Source organism: Parasteatoda tepidariorum, chromosome 9 (assembly GCF_982258835.1).
Source record: "Parasteatoda tepidariorum strain Cologne lab strain chromosome 9, Ptep-v5.0, whole genome shotgun sequence".
Lineage (NCBI taxonomy): Eukaryota > Metazoa > Arthropoda > Arachnida > Araneae > Theridiidae > Parasteatoda > Parasteatoda tepidariorum.
The window spans coordinates 31,491,718-31,506,072 of record NC_141763.1 but is presented as its reverse complement, the minus strand read 5'-3'; the positions used below and the strand labels follow the sequence as shown (position 1 = coordinate 31,506,072).

At 29.7% G+C, this 14,355-nt stretch overlaps 1 protein-coding gene across 35 annotated transcripts in view; it reads left to right on the top strand.

Annotated features, from left to right (window-relative positions):
* LOC107453194 (uncharacterized) overlaps positions 1-14,355 on the top strand; it is a 252,200-nt gene that overhangs the window by 199,156 nt on the left and 38,689 nt on the right. For all 35 annotated transcript variants that reach the window (XM_087151201.1, XM_087151200.1, XM_087151197.1 and 32 more), the window contains 6 exons: positions 740-968; positions 1,914-2,165; positions 2,292-2,367; positions 4,871-5,077; positions 9,059-9,187; positions 10,349-10,449. In XM_087151201.1, coding sequence (XP_087007327.1) covers positions 740-968; positions 1,914-2,165; positions 2,292-2,367; positions 4,871-5,077; positions 9,059-9,187; positions 10,349-10,449 — 994 coding nt within the window. The remainder of the gene's footprint in view (positions 1-739; positions 969-1,913; positions 2,166-2,291; positions 2,368-4,870; positions 5,078-9,058; positions 9,188-10,348; positions 10,450-14,355) is intronic.

The window sequence follows — 14,355 nt, the reverse complement described above, 5'->3', positions numbered from 1 at the left end:
CAATCGACACTTCTCTCTTCAATTAAACGTATTAAATTCAGTTCACCTTTAGAAAGAATTTAAATCTTTTTCATTAAACAATTTTATGAATTTTATTTCATTATTGTATTTACTGTGTGCAGACACTGAGCAATAACTTTATCATGACTATCTCACAATTTTATACCAATGAGATATTGTGATGCATATAAAACAAATTTTGTTGACATGCTTAGAGAGCGTTATTGACAGGCTATGAAAAACATAGCACTTACACATCGTTGATGACCTAGTACATCCTATATTGTGATGAATTTATCCCAATGTCGAGGCATGCTTTCAATAGCATAATGAGCCATGCCAATCCGCTGGTAAAGGAATAAAGAATTTGTTTGAGAACGTAATAAATGCGTCACTTCAATCTGATTGAGATACGGGGATTGTGGTCAACACAATGAACACTTGTTAAATACAACAATAAAGATCCTTCTGAGATCTTGATCCAAAATTATACGGTCTCATACTATTGGAAAATTCTATTCGTATGCCATGAATACGAACTATCGACATCTCGAACGAGTCCGTTCCAAAATTTAGGCTATATTAGCTGAAGTGTGTGTGAAGGAAATTAAGAGCACGGTCATAATAAAGAAAAGCTTTCAGGGAATTACTGTGCATATGTTTTGTGTTCCCTTTTTGTGTCAAGAAAAATTATAAACTAAAATGTTGATATATATTAATTATTTTTCTTCTTTCTAAGGTTCTGGCTGATGGATTGTCGACAAGTAAATGAAGTCACTCGATACGCTACTGAATTATATCAAGAAGCAGTTTATGTGCCTTTCATGTCCAAATTTGTGATTTTTGCCAAAAGATATGAACCCTACGAAGCTCAGTTGCGTGTGTTTTGCATGACAGACGATAAAGAAGACAAGACACTAGAGTGCCAAGAGCATTTCACTGAAGTAGCAAAGAGTAGAGATGTTGAGGTCAGTAGCCTCAGTCACTGATTACATCTAATGAAATAGTTACACACTTAATCATGTCAGGGTTACGATCTTACTAATTTGCTTGAAACAATGTAATTTTTTAGATCATTTCAATTTTTGCGACGTTTAATTTTTTGTCCCTGAAAAAATTTTATATTCTCCTTTGTTAAAAATTTTGAGGCATGTTGAACTATTGTAACCTTCAAATTTACTGCAATCCTTATATAACGTCGAGTTAAACCATGTTATCGAATTTCTAAAATTTAAATTATAATATGGTTTAACGTGAACAGAAACATGGTTCAATATAACACCTTATTAAGGTCGTACTCACCAAAGCTCCAAGTATGAGTTGCTGTAGTCCTGTCACGCAACGTGTGCGTTTAGGCTAATTTTAGTCTCTTTAATTATTTACTGTATTTTAATGTTCTACTAATTAATTTCCTTTTCAGAAAGCCTAGACAGACGTGCTTTAGTGGGTCTGTAAGGTTGTAAGATTCGGTATAAGATGCGCGAGACCTCACACATTGCTTCCGAATGGCGGTTGGTGGTTATAGTGTTCAGTGGGCTTGGATCCTTGGACAATCTGAAGTGCTTGGATTATTCTGTCACGTAGGCAGCAACGAACAGTTGCTAACCCACATTACTACTTACGATGAGCGAACACCCTATTAAGGTCGCTGTAAATTTGTTCAACATTATGGTTTAACGTTGAGCCAAATATTAGTGTAGGACAGGGAGTTGTGCTTTTGGTTGTCCTAAAATTAATTAAAAAATGGCTTTGTACTATTTTGTTATGTGTTTTAAATTCATAAGTTAAAACTAAAATTATAAGTTTAATCATAAGTTATTAAAATGTCTCATTAAATGATTTCCCACAAAATTTTTAGTTATTTTTTATAATTAATTTCCCTTCAATTAAAATCATTATTTTGTTTTATGCAGGTTTTAGAAGGAAAGCTCCAATATTTGGAGTTTGCTGGCAATTTAGCTCCAGTTACTAAATCAGGAGAGCAGCTGAAGTTAGATTTCCAAGCATTCCATGAGAATCGCTTACCTTTCACGATTAGAGTTAAAGATCCTCATATGGAGCCAATGGGTCGCATTGCTTTCATGAGGGAGCCTAAGACAGCTCGTGGCGACCCACCTCAAACTCCAATATGCAATTTGAATGTTGTTCTGCCAGAAGTGGCATCTGTAAGTACTGAATGTGATTAGTTATCTGGATTATTTAAATAGTATTTGTAGCTGGTGTGTTTTTATTTCTTACACATAAAGTGTTGTGAATGAAGTTTATAAACATATATATATACTTGTTTTTAGAGTGAATCGTCATCCCATGCCGTGGAGTTGGTCACACTTGAAAAGAAGTACGACTTTATGCAAGAATCAGGATTGAGTAAGAATTTTTTTTTCTTCTTACATTTCTAATTGAAGATTTATATATTCAATTCAATTAATAAAGCTAATTTTTATTATTTTTAATATAGTAAATTCAAATATAAACTAAATATTTTTGCAATTTTCTTAATATCATTGAATAGGAGTTTCATAGAAGTTCATTTTTATTACGTAAAATTCATAATTTTTATGCACGCATAGTTTAACTGAGACACTTTAATATTTATTTAATTTATATGTTGGATAAATGAAGCACTTGTACAAATTTAACAAGTAATCTAACTAAAAAGAAACAAAATATTTAAAAAGTTAAAACGTTTATTTTAAATATAATTTAAATAAGTGTGGAGTCAGAATGGTCGAGATATTCCCTTTATCCTTTATCCAATTTGATTTTTTTTAAATTTAACTCAAAACGTAGTTTAAAAAAAGTTATATATTACTTTTTTTTAACTTAAAAGGGGACTGTGAAAAGTCAAGCTTTCCAATCTCGCCGAAAGTTACAAAAAATGGAACCCCAAAATATTTTAATTCTTAAATACATATGTACTCTCACAATTTACTCACACAATTTAATATTTTTATGAAATTTTGAATATTTGAATGCGAAAATAAAATAGAAAGACTAATTATTTCCCGTCCAATGACATAATAACTTATTCAAATATGCGGAATACCCCTTTTTCCATTGTTGTATTGTTTCAGATTTAGTTTGGTACCATTCGATTTTGTTTCCCTTAAAACTTAAGTGTCCTTTGAGTTTAGCGCAGTATAACTGCTTCCAACTGGTATGTAACTACAACCGGTTTTGGGATATAGGGATTTGAGAGTAATATTAAGAACAATAGGTTTTTATATAACTAAATGACTTATTGCGATAAACGATTTCCTAAAATAATGTTTGTCACTCATATTCATCAATGTTTTTATGTTTTACTTTCTTTCATACAAAAAGTGGAAATTGTAAGAACTATAATAAAAGAAAATTGCGTAAATAGTGTTTAACATACGCATTTCGCATCAATAAATATCTCCTAAATATATCTTAGATCAACAACGTTCGTCATGAAACTTTATACTTATTTTTGATCACAATCACTCCATCTGAATAAATGAACAAGAATACAACTTTCAATAAAAGTTTCATTGCTTAGCTCTCCTCAATATTTTGCTCTAAAGGTTATATACAATGTGCGTAAAAAAAAAAAGAAAATAAAAAAATTTTGATCTAATGATCAGATCTCCATGTTCTAGAACTTAGCGCTTCGAGGGGGGTAGTCAAATAGGCTAATTAATTGGTGTCGATGATATTTTAAGTTACAAAATAAGATACAAAAAGTAATTTCTCTGAATAAATATACCAATTTTTTCCGACTGATTTTTAATTCTGACCACAAATTTATAAGAGATAGCCGCAAACTGGGATATATGGTCCCAGTTGGTCACGACAGCGGTTTGGACCCCTTAATGTTAATTTTACTTTTTACGAATTTCGCCATATCTCGAGACGTTTTTTAGTGCATTAAAAAAATTCGCTCGCAGTTACACAATTTATTTAACCAAAGATAATGATAATAAGCAAAATGAATTTTTCGCGAGTATTTACTATTTTATAATAGTCGAAAAAATTTTGAACTGAAAGGTGAACAATTTCTTACATCATTTTAAAGAATGCATTCTTACATGGCAAAATCGGTCTAATAGTTCTTGAGAGTTAATAATAGTTCTTGAATAGTTTCCTAAATTCGATTTCTCAGAACGGTCCAAAGTTTGGACTCCTTAATGCTAATTTTTCTTATTGCGTATATCACTGTGTCTCAAAAGATCTTGAAGCGAATTGAAATTTTTTGCGCGCAATTGTAAAATTCGTAATCCAAAAATAATTCCATGCAAAATAAAACTTTTAGTAAATATTTATTATTTTTTATTTTAAGTAATAATTATCGGAAAAGTTTTGAGTAGTAAAGTATAAAATTTTTTATATAATTTTAAAGAATTCAATTTTAAATGCCAAAATACAGATATTGAGCGAAATCATCCTAGTAATCCTTGAGAAATCGAATTTTAAGAATACGACCATTTACATTCGCTTAAAATGTTCTCGAGATATGGGGAAATACGCAAAAAGTAAAATTAACCTTAAGGGGCTCAAACTTTGGACCGTTCTCCTGAACAAACTTTCGGGACCATACATTCTAGCTTGCAGCTACCCCCCCCCCTCCTATTTCGATTGTCAAAAATTCAAATCCGTCAAAAGAAAATGTTTATTCAGCGAAAGTACATTTGTGTCTAATATCGTAAAATTAAATATCGTCTGCACTAATTAGTTAGTATATTTGAGTCACCCCCTTGGAGCATTCTAGTCCCAGAACGAAAAGATCCGATCAAAAGTTTTTTAGAGGGGTTTATTTATTTTATGTATTTACTTATTTTTTTGCTCACTGTACTTTATTCTGCTGAAGAATTGATGCTTTACATATAGTTTTGTATCTTATTTTCAGGCAAACCTGAAGTTATTCATAGGGCTGACCTTAGACTGTCAGACATCGCTCGCGAACTAGATAAAGATTGGGTGCCTTTAGCTCAACAACTGGAACTCTCAGACAGTGATGTGTCGCAAATTAAAGCGGTTGAAGAATGTGAGAACTCCGAGAAAGCTTTGATGATGCTCAGATTATGGTTACAAAAATCTGGATCAAGAGCTACAGGTACTAATTTTTTTTTTGATAGTAGAAAATTAATTTATTTCACATGAGCTATATAAACGAGATATATTTGTATATTATTTACTTTATTTAATAAAAAATTATGTTTATAGTTTATGTAGTTTATGGAGCATGGTAACCCCTTTCCTCTCGTTCCTGTCAAAATCACGGTTTAAGCTTTCATCTCCCATTTCTCGTGCCCTTGATACTTCCAGTCTAGAGCGTTCAAAAGTAATGCACCAAAAAGGTTCAAATATATCCATCTCTTGTGCCCGGAATTTTTTAATTTCTTATTTTAAGCACTAGATGGCTGCACCAGACTATTTTTAATGTAACTGGGAACTGCATCTAATGCTTTAAAGTTTATCATACAAGAAAAAATTACTAATGTTTATTAATATTATTTTTAAGTTTAATATTATTCTTGAGTTTAATAAAATTCTGTTTTAATGTTTTAAGCACAATTTTTTTTTAATTTTCTTGCTTACTGGAGGAAAAAAACATTCAACATCAATAACCCTGAATGTTGATTTCAACTAAGAAATTAAATTTTTTAAATTTCAAGCTACATGCTTTTTCTTATATAATTTCTTTGAATAAAGAAATATTTTTTTCATCGTTTTCTTGGAAATAATAAGTTTGTTAGCGATTAAAAAAATTTATGTTGATACTTATTTCATAATTTATAAAACACTAATGCAAACAGCTTTTTATTACTCATAAGAAGTGCTTACATTAATAACTTATATTATCACTTATATTAATAACTAGGAAACTCCACTCGCCAAACCTCATTATTGCTTGCCATCCTTTCTTGTTTTTTTGTGATAATTCGATTTTTTAAACAAGCAAAAAAGCAACATATTTTGAAAATATATATTTAATTATTACAATTGTCTTTAAGCACAAATTTGTTCATACGTTTTGTTAAGTCAGAAAAAAATTTAATTACCTGGATTTGAAAAACAATAAATTTTAAAAAAAATTACTTAAAAGAAACAGCAGAATATGCAACTTAAAATAAAACAAAAACGAAGCAAGGAAGCGAAAGATGTATAACTCATCATCATATCTGGCTAGACAGCCCAGAGTGGGCCAGTGCCTTCCTTTGAATTCGAATCCACTTCTCTCTACTTTTGACTCTTGTTCGCCAGTTTTTCTCCTTTAGAGTAAGGAAATCAGTCTCAACTAAATCCAGCCATCTCAGCCTGGGTCTACCTCTTTTCCTGTTCGTTAGGGGTTTGTGTAATAAGATTTTCTTTAAATTTGCGTCATCATTCCTTCTGAAAATGTGAGCAACCCAGTTCATTCGATTTATTTTTATGAATTTCACAATATCTGGCTCTCTGTAGATTTTATACAGTTCAGTATTATATCGTATGTATAACTATAAAACGATAAAACAATTCAAATTGGAAATTGTTTTTCTCTTTCTTGAATTAAGTTTCTTTATTTTTAAAAGCTTTAATATAACTGTTAAGATTTATATTTCTGATAATATCCACTGTATATTTTTTTTACTACAAGTTTATTTAGTACTGTTAATAATTCTCGAAACTAATTATGAAATATTCTTTTTATTCCCTTACATGTTACCGCACTTTTCTACGCACATTCGTTATTTAAACTTTAAGTCTTATATAGTTTTGTGTAGCAAAACAAATGCATACAAATGCATATATATAGCGGCTATTACTCAAAACAATGACAAAATGTAAACCTGAACGCACAAAACGGTGTCTCTTACGATTTTTTAATATAGAGAGGTTTTTATTTTTTAACATTTTTAGCCACAAATAAAGTCTAGAAGAAATGTTTGATGAAATTTCCTTTTAATATAAAATTTCATGAAATATTTAGTTATATTTTTTACCCACAAAAACATAAATTTTTAAAAACATCACAAGTAACATATGATACGGACCTTACTAGAGACAAAAAATTTAAAGAATTAGAAATATTTTAAAACATGTGCAGCGTAAAAATAATTTTTAATTATATGTATGAAAAAAGTTCTTTAGAAACGTATAGAAAGATATTCTTTTTATTAATTTTAGCTTAAGGAATCTTATATATAAACCCCTTAACTAGTTTTAATTCATCAATTTTTATACTATTAATTTTTTCTCATTGTGTTTTTTATCTTCGATATTTAAGGTTACGTTATCGGTTGTAGAAATAATATATAAAATTTAATTAGGAAAAATTGTAATCTGATTTCATTTTTCCTCAGCAGTTTTGTTTTAAAAATTGTCTAGAAATTTATAAATTTGTTCCGCGCTGAAATTCATAATAATAATAGTGTTTCAAATAAGTGTTTTATAATTCTATGAAATACGAATAGTTTATTTCTATGTAAGTACTAATATTTATATGAAGGATCATTGAATATTTTTTTTTGTATAATATTTAATATGTATGCTTCTGTATTAACGAAAAAAGTCCAAATCTTGTTTATATATTTGAAGTAAGAAATCTTATTAAGTTATTTTCACATGTCAGAAAAGTTAACAGAAAGCTGAATAAAGCAAAGTAATCACGTGTTTTCTCTTCGGAAGCATGTGACCTTTTTGCTTGCGTCGCCTACTGTATTACTTTCAATATTTACATTTCGCCTAAGTATTATATTTCAAGCATTGAAGAACAGAATCGAAACATACATTATTTTTGTTTTAATTGCAATCCTGCTTTTTGACATTCGTTTTAAAGAAGACACTTTGATTCCATATTATCATTGCTGCCATTAGTTACCTATGTTGAGAATAAAAATAATTTTAATATTTTTCTTCATCACCGTTGGAGCAATATGGAAATAATTTTTTTTTCTTACAGCAATATTCTTACAAAATAGAATATATTCAAAAATTAGTTCGTTGTAAGAGATTCTGAGAAAAATATGTATGTATACTTTGATTAAATGTTTCACTATAACCCTTCTAAATTGGATTTGAATCTCAAACTGAACCGCTCAGCTAAATGTTGGTTGTTTCCCTTTACGCTTGTGGTTTATTAGCACTTCGAAAACTTTTATTAAACTAACTGAACGTTTAAGTTTCAATGTGATTTTTTTATGGGATGATTTGTGATTTTTGGACTAATGGAATTGGTAAGTTAAATACGACTTTTTTCACTTTATTTTGGTAGTTTACTAACAGCATTGAACCGCTAAATAGAAGGCAACTTTTTAAAGTCCTATTATTTAATTTGTAAAACCTTTTTCAATTTGCATTTTTTTAAAGGGATTGTATATATAAAAATGTACTTGGATTTATCCTCGTTGTTTGTAGTAAAAGTTATAAAAAGGTGAAAAAATTTGAGTTTAACTAATTGAACAGTTTTATGTTAATGATTTTAAGTAAAAGATGTCTTTGAAATTCGATTTCTCAGAAACAATTCGACCGATTTCGTTCGAATTTTGCAATATAAAATTACATTCGTTAAAATAATGTAAAAATTTTTGAGCATTAGGATTAAAATTTTTTTCGACTTTTATTAAGTAAAATAATAAATTGTGGTTAAAAATTATTTTTTACTTAGAATAATTTTAGGCAAAACGAATTTTATAATTGTGTGCAAATTTTTTTTAATTGGCTTGAAAAGTTCTCGAGATACTCAGAAAGTAAAATTAACATTTAAAGATGCAAACTTCGGACCTTTCTTCTGAAAAAATTATTGGAATCACATTTTCCACATTGCGGCTACCCCTCCCCCTTCCAGAAATTGAAGGTCAAAAATTTGAATCCGATGGAGCGCAAAAGATGAGTTTTTGTGTCGAATTTCGTAATTTAAAATATCGTCAGCACAAATTTAGCATACCCCCCCTTGAACCATTAAGATTGTGTCCTATAACACAAGTTACTTAAGGTGGTTAATTGAATCACCTTTTTAAGAAAATATATTTGCTATGAACTGAAGTAAAAGAACTTCTAGGCTTCAAAGCTATCATCACTTTCTAATCGAAATAATTTTTCCTCATTTATTTAGGAAATGAGTTGGAAAAAGGATTAAGAAAAATTAACAGAGAAGATATTATTAAAAACTGTATGTTTAATGTGGAACTTGTTACGGACGATGTGGAAAAAGCAGTTGCCAAAGTTCATCTGGATCAGTCTGGTAAGATTATATTATGCATTATTAAAAATTAATGTTTCATTTAAATGCAAAAATACAATTGATAATTAAGTCCATAAAATTACATACAATTTAAATAACTGTTTTATTGAAATATTTGTGTTTCGTATTTAATTATAATTTTAATTTCTATTCCTCAATTCCATTAAATTTCGATTTTTCAATTCTATTTTATTCTTTAATTTCAATTTCTACAATTCTATTCTCTACTTTCTGTTCTTCAATTCTATTCTATTTTTCAATTTCTATTCTTTAATTTCATTCTATTTTTCAATTTCTATTCTTTAATTTTATTCTATTCTTTAATTTCTATTCTTAACATGTGTTTTAAATGCATCGTAAATGTACAACAAAATATGAAGAAGTAAAACAAGCGTTTATATTAAAAAAATTATAGAATATTTTAATTAAATTGAATTGAAAGTTTATTCAATGGTGATTTTTAAAATTGAAATGAAAAAAAAAGGAAAAACATTATTGAATTTCGAAAAGTCATAAAGGAAGAAATACAAAATAAATAAAAATTGTGGTTCTTGTTAAAAAAATAAAAATATACGGTATTTAAACGATTAATTCCGTTCTTATATTAACGGTAAACCGGAAATTCTGGTTTTCAAAATTATAGAACTTATTTTTTACTCATTTAGTAAAATATACAAATATAATCGATATTTTTTACTACCCTGTTAAAACTATTTTTATTCCGTCGGCCAAAGACTCTCCTTTTAGTAAATGGTAACTGGTGTACATTAAATTTGTATGATCACAAAGTCCTCTATGTTCCCATAACAAATCAATACCTCTGGGGGTACAGTATTGGAGATTGATTGTTCTCTGGTTTAGGTCAAAATTACGATCTGTGGATCAATGAATAAATGTATGAATTAGGTCCACCCTTTAAAACGGTCTGTGACGTGTGTGTTAAAGTTTTATTCTTAGCCATAGATTGCACCACTGTAAAAATAATTTGCTTGATTTCACCAAGTAGGCTTACTGGTATCTAGCAAGTGACGCTAGAAACAACAACTTTTTTTATGTTTATTAAGAAAAATCTTTCAAGGTGGGGATTATAATTAAGTAAAAATAGAGTTAAGATAATAAGGTAAGAGTTTTTTTCCACAACTTATAAATTATTTTGTCCAGGTTTTGATGTGTTCAAGGAAGAATTGGGTTCATCTCGCGAAGCTTCAATGAGAAGAGGTGCCTCTCTAGATGCCTCAGTGGACGAGCAAGATATTACGAAGGTAAGAATTAAAACTTTTTCCCCCTTTCTTTTCCAGGTCCCAAAAAAGACTGATCGTTAGGACACGGTTCCCAGCAGATCACCGAAGTCAAGCATCACTGGCTGCGGTCAGTGTGCGGGTGGGTGACCACTTGGATCAGTCTGCGTAAGGACCGAGGGTTTTTCGGTATTGGTCCTGGTTAAACTGTTCTACAGTAAAGTGCTCGACTTCGCGTGCAGGTCGTCGGGCTACCGAAGCGGGGATGCCATCTTCTCTGCTGAGGACCAAAATTGTGATGGCATATCTTCGGATCATCCTCAGGGGTGTTTCGCAGACCGTCGCCAATAGCCCATTGTGGAGCTCTAGTGCGACGTAAATGAACAACAACAGCAACTTTCTTTTCCAGAATATTATTTGTTTCAATTTTTTATAAGATCTAATTTCAGTTCTTTTTAAAAATAAAAAAAATTAGTTTTCTTATTGCATTTTGTAATGGGTCAGTTTTTTTAAAAAATACTGTCAAACCTCATTAAAAGGTGAATACGCTTAACGTAAGTTTCTTCTAACCCTCGTTAAAAGGTAAACACGCTTAGCGTAAGTTTCTTTTAACCTTCGTTAAAAGGTAAACACGCTTAACGTAAATTTCTTTTAACCCTCGTTAAAAGGTAAACACGCTTAACGTAAGTTTCTTTTAACCCTCGTTAAAAAGTGAACACGCTTAACGTAAGTTTCTTTCAACGTGAACTTATTTTAGATTTTTATGAGTAATTATTGTTTTAACCCTTCTTTGCTAGAATTTTTCTTTTTTTTTTAATGAAATCAGGGTGATATAATTTATATTCTAAATTAAAGGAAAAATGTTTTTAAAAAATACCTAGTATTAATAAATAGTATAAAATAATTGAAAAACAGTATGATGGAAATATCCATCATAGCTTGACTGTTATAATTCTTTTTTACTCAATGGTTGTGGGAAAAAAATTGTCAGCAACAACCAATTTACAGTAACGAAACGTTTAAAGTAACGAAACAAATTACAGTAACGTTGAGTGCAATTTTTGTTCATTAAATGTTATGATGGAAATTTCTATCATCATGCAAAGAAGGGTTAAAGAACATTAAACAAGAACTTGCCTAACGTGAAATAAATATTCACCACTAACTCCGCCACTATATGTTTTTCAATAACACTAAAATTCATAGCTATGCTAAGATGAGTCGTGCTTGCTCAGAGAATAGAACCGGATTCGAAACCCAGCGATGGCTAATCGATACGAATTCCGCATCCGGCTTGCACCAACCACAGTACCGACTTAAAATATTCTCACGGGTAAACGGATTATGAGTTGGAATCCCCTTGCCGTCAGGCTAACCATGGGAGGTTTTCGTGGTTTTGCTCTACACGTAACGCGATAGATGATCAGTTCCATCAAAAAGTCTTACACGAAGGTATATTCTCCCAAACTTAACCCTTACTCGATCCAGGAGTTTTCTTGTTTTCTGGATTGAGTTCAAAAGTACAAGGCTACGGAGTTGAACATTAGTAGTCGTAAACCCGAAAAATTGGGTAGACTGGTCAACGACGGTTATAAAAAAAAAAAGCTGCAGTTAGATATGATGCTCATAAGAGTCTGTAAAGCTATTTTCCTATAAAATATAAAGCGAGTATCATTAATTTAGGATGCATGTGTTAAAAATTTCCATAGCTGCAGGTACAAAGTATTAAAATATTTTATTAACAATTGTTATCCTCATTGCTTTAAATTTTTAAGAAGTAAATCCAATCTAAGGATTAGTGTGCGCTTGTTTCGTCAAATCTTATAAAATGAATCTTTTCTGTTTTTTTTCTTAAAGTTATTGTGCCTTCAAAGTTATCATATAATCAAAGAAGTTTTTAAGAATAAAAAATAAATCGGAAAAGCGAATGTCAAAATTTTAACTAAAGGAAAAGACTTTAAAGTCAGGATGTTAAAATGTTGCAAGATGATAAATTTGTGAATTTTTTGAAATATAAATGTTTTATTTAGTCAACAAATATTTTTTAAGTTTGCATTCTTATCGTTAAGTTTATTGCGAACCTTTTTCGTGGGAATTCTCGATTTTTAGCCCCGTAGAATTAAATTTAAAAAAAAAACCATATCTATTAATTCTAACCCTTCAATCGAATATTCTTAATTATTAGAATAACTCAATTTGGGAACGAATCCACTGTTTTTAAAAAATCCGATTTTCTCCATTCTATTCATGGTGTTCTATAAACACCTTTGTTGCCAAAGACTATTAGAATTTTGATAAAACATTCGTCTTTATAATATTCCTTATGAGTCATAGGCTAATATTTAATAGGCGGGAGCGAAATCTGATCTGCCTTAGTGCATTATAAGGAACTTCTTATTTTGAGAGACTTCGAAGCTTAGTTTTAAATTTCGTCTAATCGAAATTGTTACTAATAGTCAATGCATAGTGCATATTCCATTCACGTGTATATATGAGACTGAAATTGCTCATTTTGCAATTTTAAACCCTAAGGACTTTTGTCTTCAGGTACATAATACGGTTTCTACAACACCTACTCAATATTCTTTTTTGTTGGGTCTCAGACGTAGTATCAAGCACCGTTTATTTTCGCGTCCGTGGATATAGATTATCGTTATTTAATCACTAGGATTAATAACCAATAATCTTGAAAAAAGCTTACATTAGGTCATGCTTCGGTCTAAATCGTTAGATTGTTAGTAAAATCTACACTAAATGTTTTAATTATTAGTCTAATTAGTCTATTATTAGTATTAATTAGTCTGTGCTTATCTAAAATAATATTTGCATTTTAAATTACGTTTTAAAGTATCTGATAAGGATTATAATAACGCAGCATATTAAAAAAGTCAGTTCATGCTAAGGTAATATTTAAAATTTAATTTAAGAAATAGTTAAAGAAAAATATCCAATTCGGGAAAAAAAACTTAATAAAGAAAATTAATTTTAAAAATTTGAATTAATTAGCGACAATTTCAGTTATCTATGTCTTGGTTATTCTATGACATTTGTTAGAAATATCATACATTTTAAAATGCCCGCTTAACTTTATAGTGTCATTGTGTAATAAATAGTTGGGCAAATGTAAACGGGTTTCTTGTAGGCGTGGTCTATTGAAATATGTTGCTCTCATTCGTTATAATTAATTATCCGCTCTAGCAACTAAGAAACGCTTAGGATCACCATAATTGGCGTCTACAACTTTGGAATTAATGATTAGAACGAAATCTTGCATAATATAATAATAAATGGTTATACAATTTTAAATTTAATAACGTTTATTTCATTTAGGATTCCTTACTGTGAATAATAGTTAGTAATTTTTAATTGTTGGATAAAAATTTTCTACAAAATATTTCTTAAAAAGTTCTTTTTTTATTCAAATAAATTTTATCGCCAATATATTTCCTATCTAAACTTTATATTTTTTTTCTAATTTTACAGGTTAGAGTTTTAAAAGAAACCTCGTCAGAAATTTGGCGTTAAACGTGATAAACATGACGTATTGTTTTAAATTAAATGGGATATTGTTGTATAAATTGCTATAAGCTGCTTGGAACTTTAGCTGCGATTCTTCATGTTTTATGATTTCAAAATTTCTCTGTATAATAATTATTTACAATCACGTGCTAATAATAAGTGCTACACAAGTGCTACGAAACACTTCCACAACGCTACTAAATTAAGTAGACATGATGTATAGCTTTAATGATTTAGCTTCTCCATTGCAATGATTTTAATATATTCCTTCTTTTTGTTATAAATTTTAATTTTAGAGGGTTGGTAGGAACGCTAAAAATAAGCAGGGTGTTCTCTAACAACTGTGCTTAATATACTTTAAAAAATTGCTAAAAAGGAAGCACAAAAAGACTTGTATTAGCTGTCACAAAT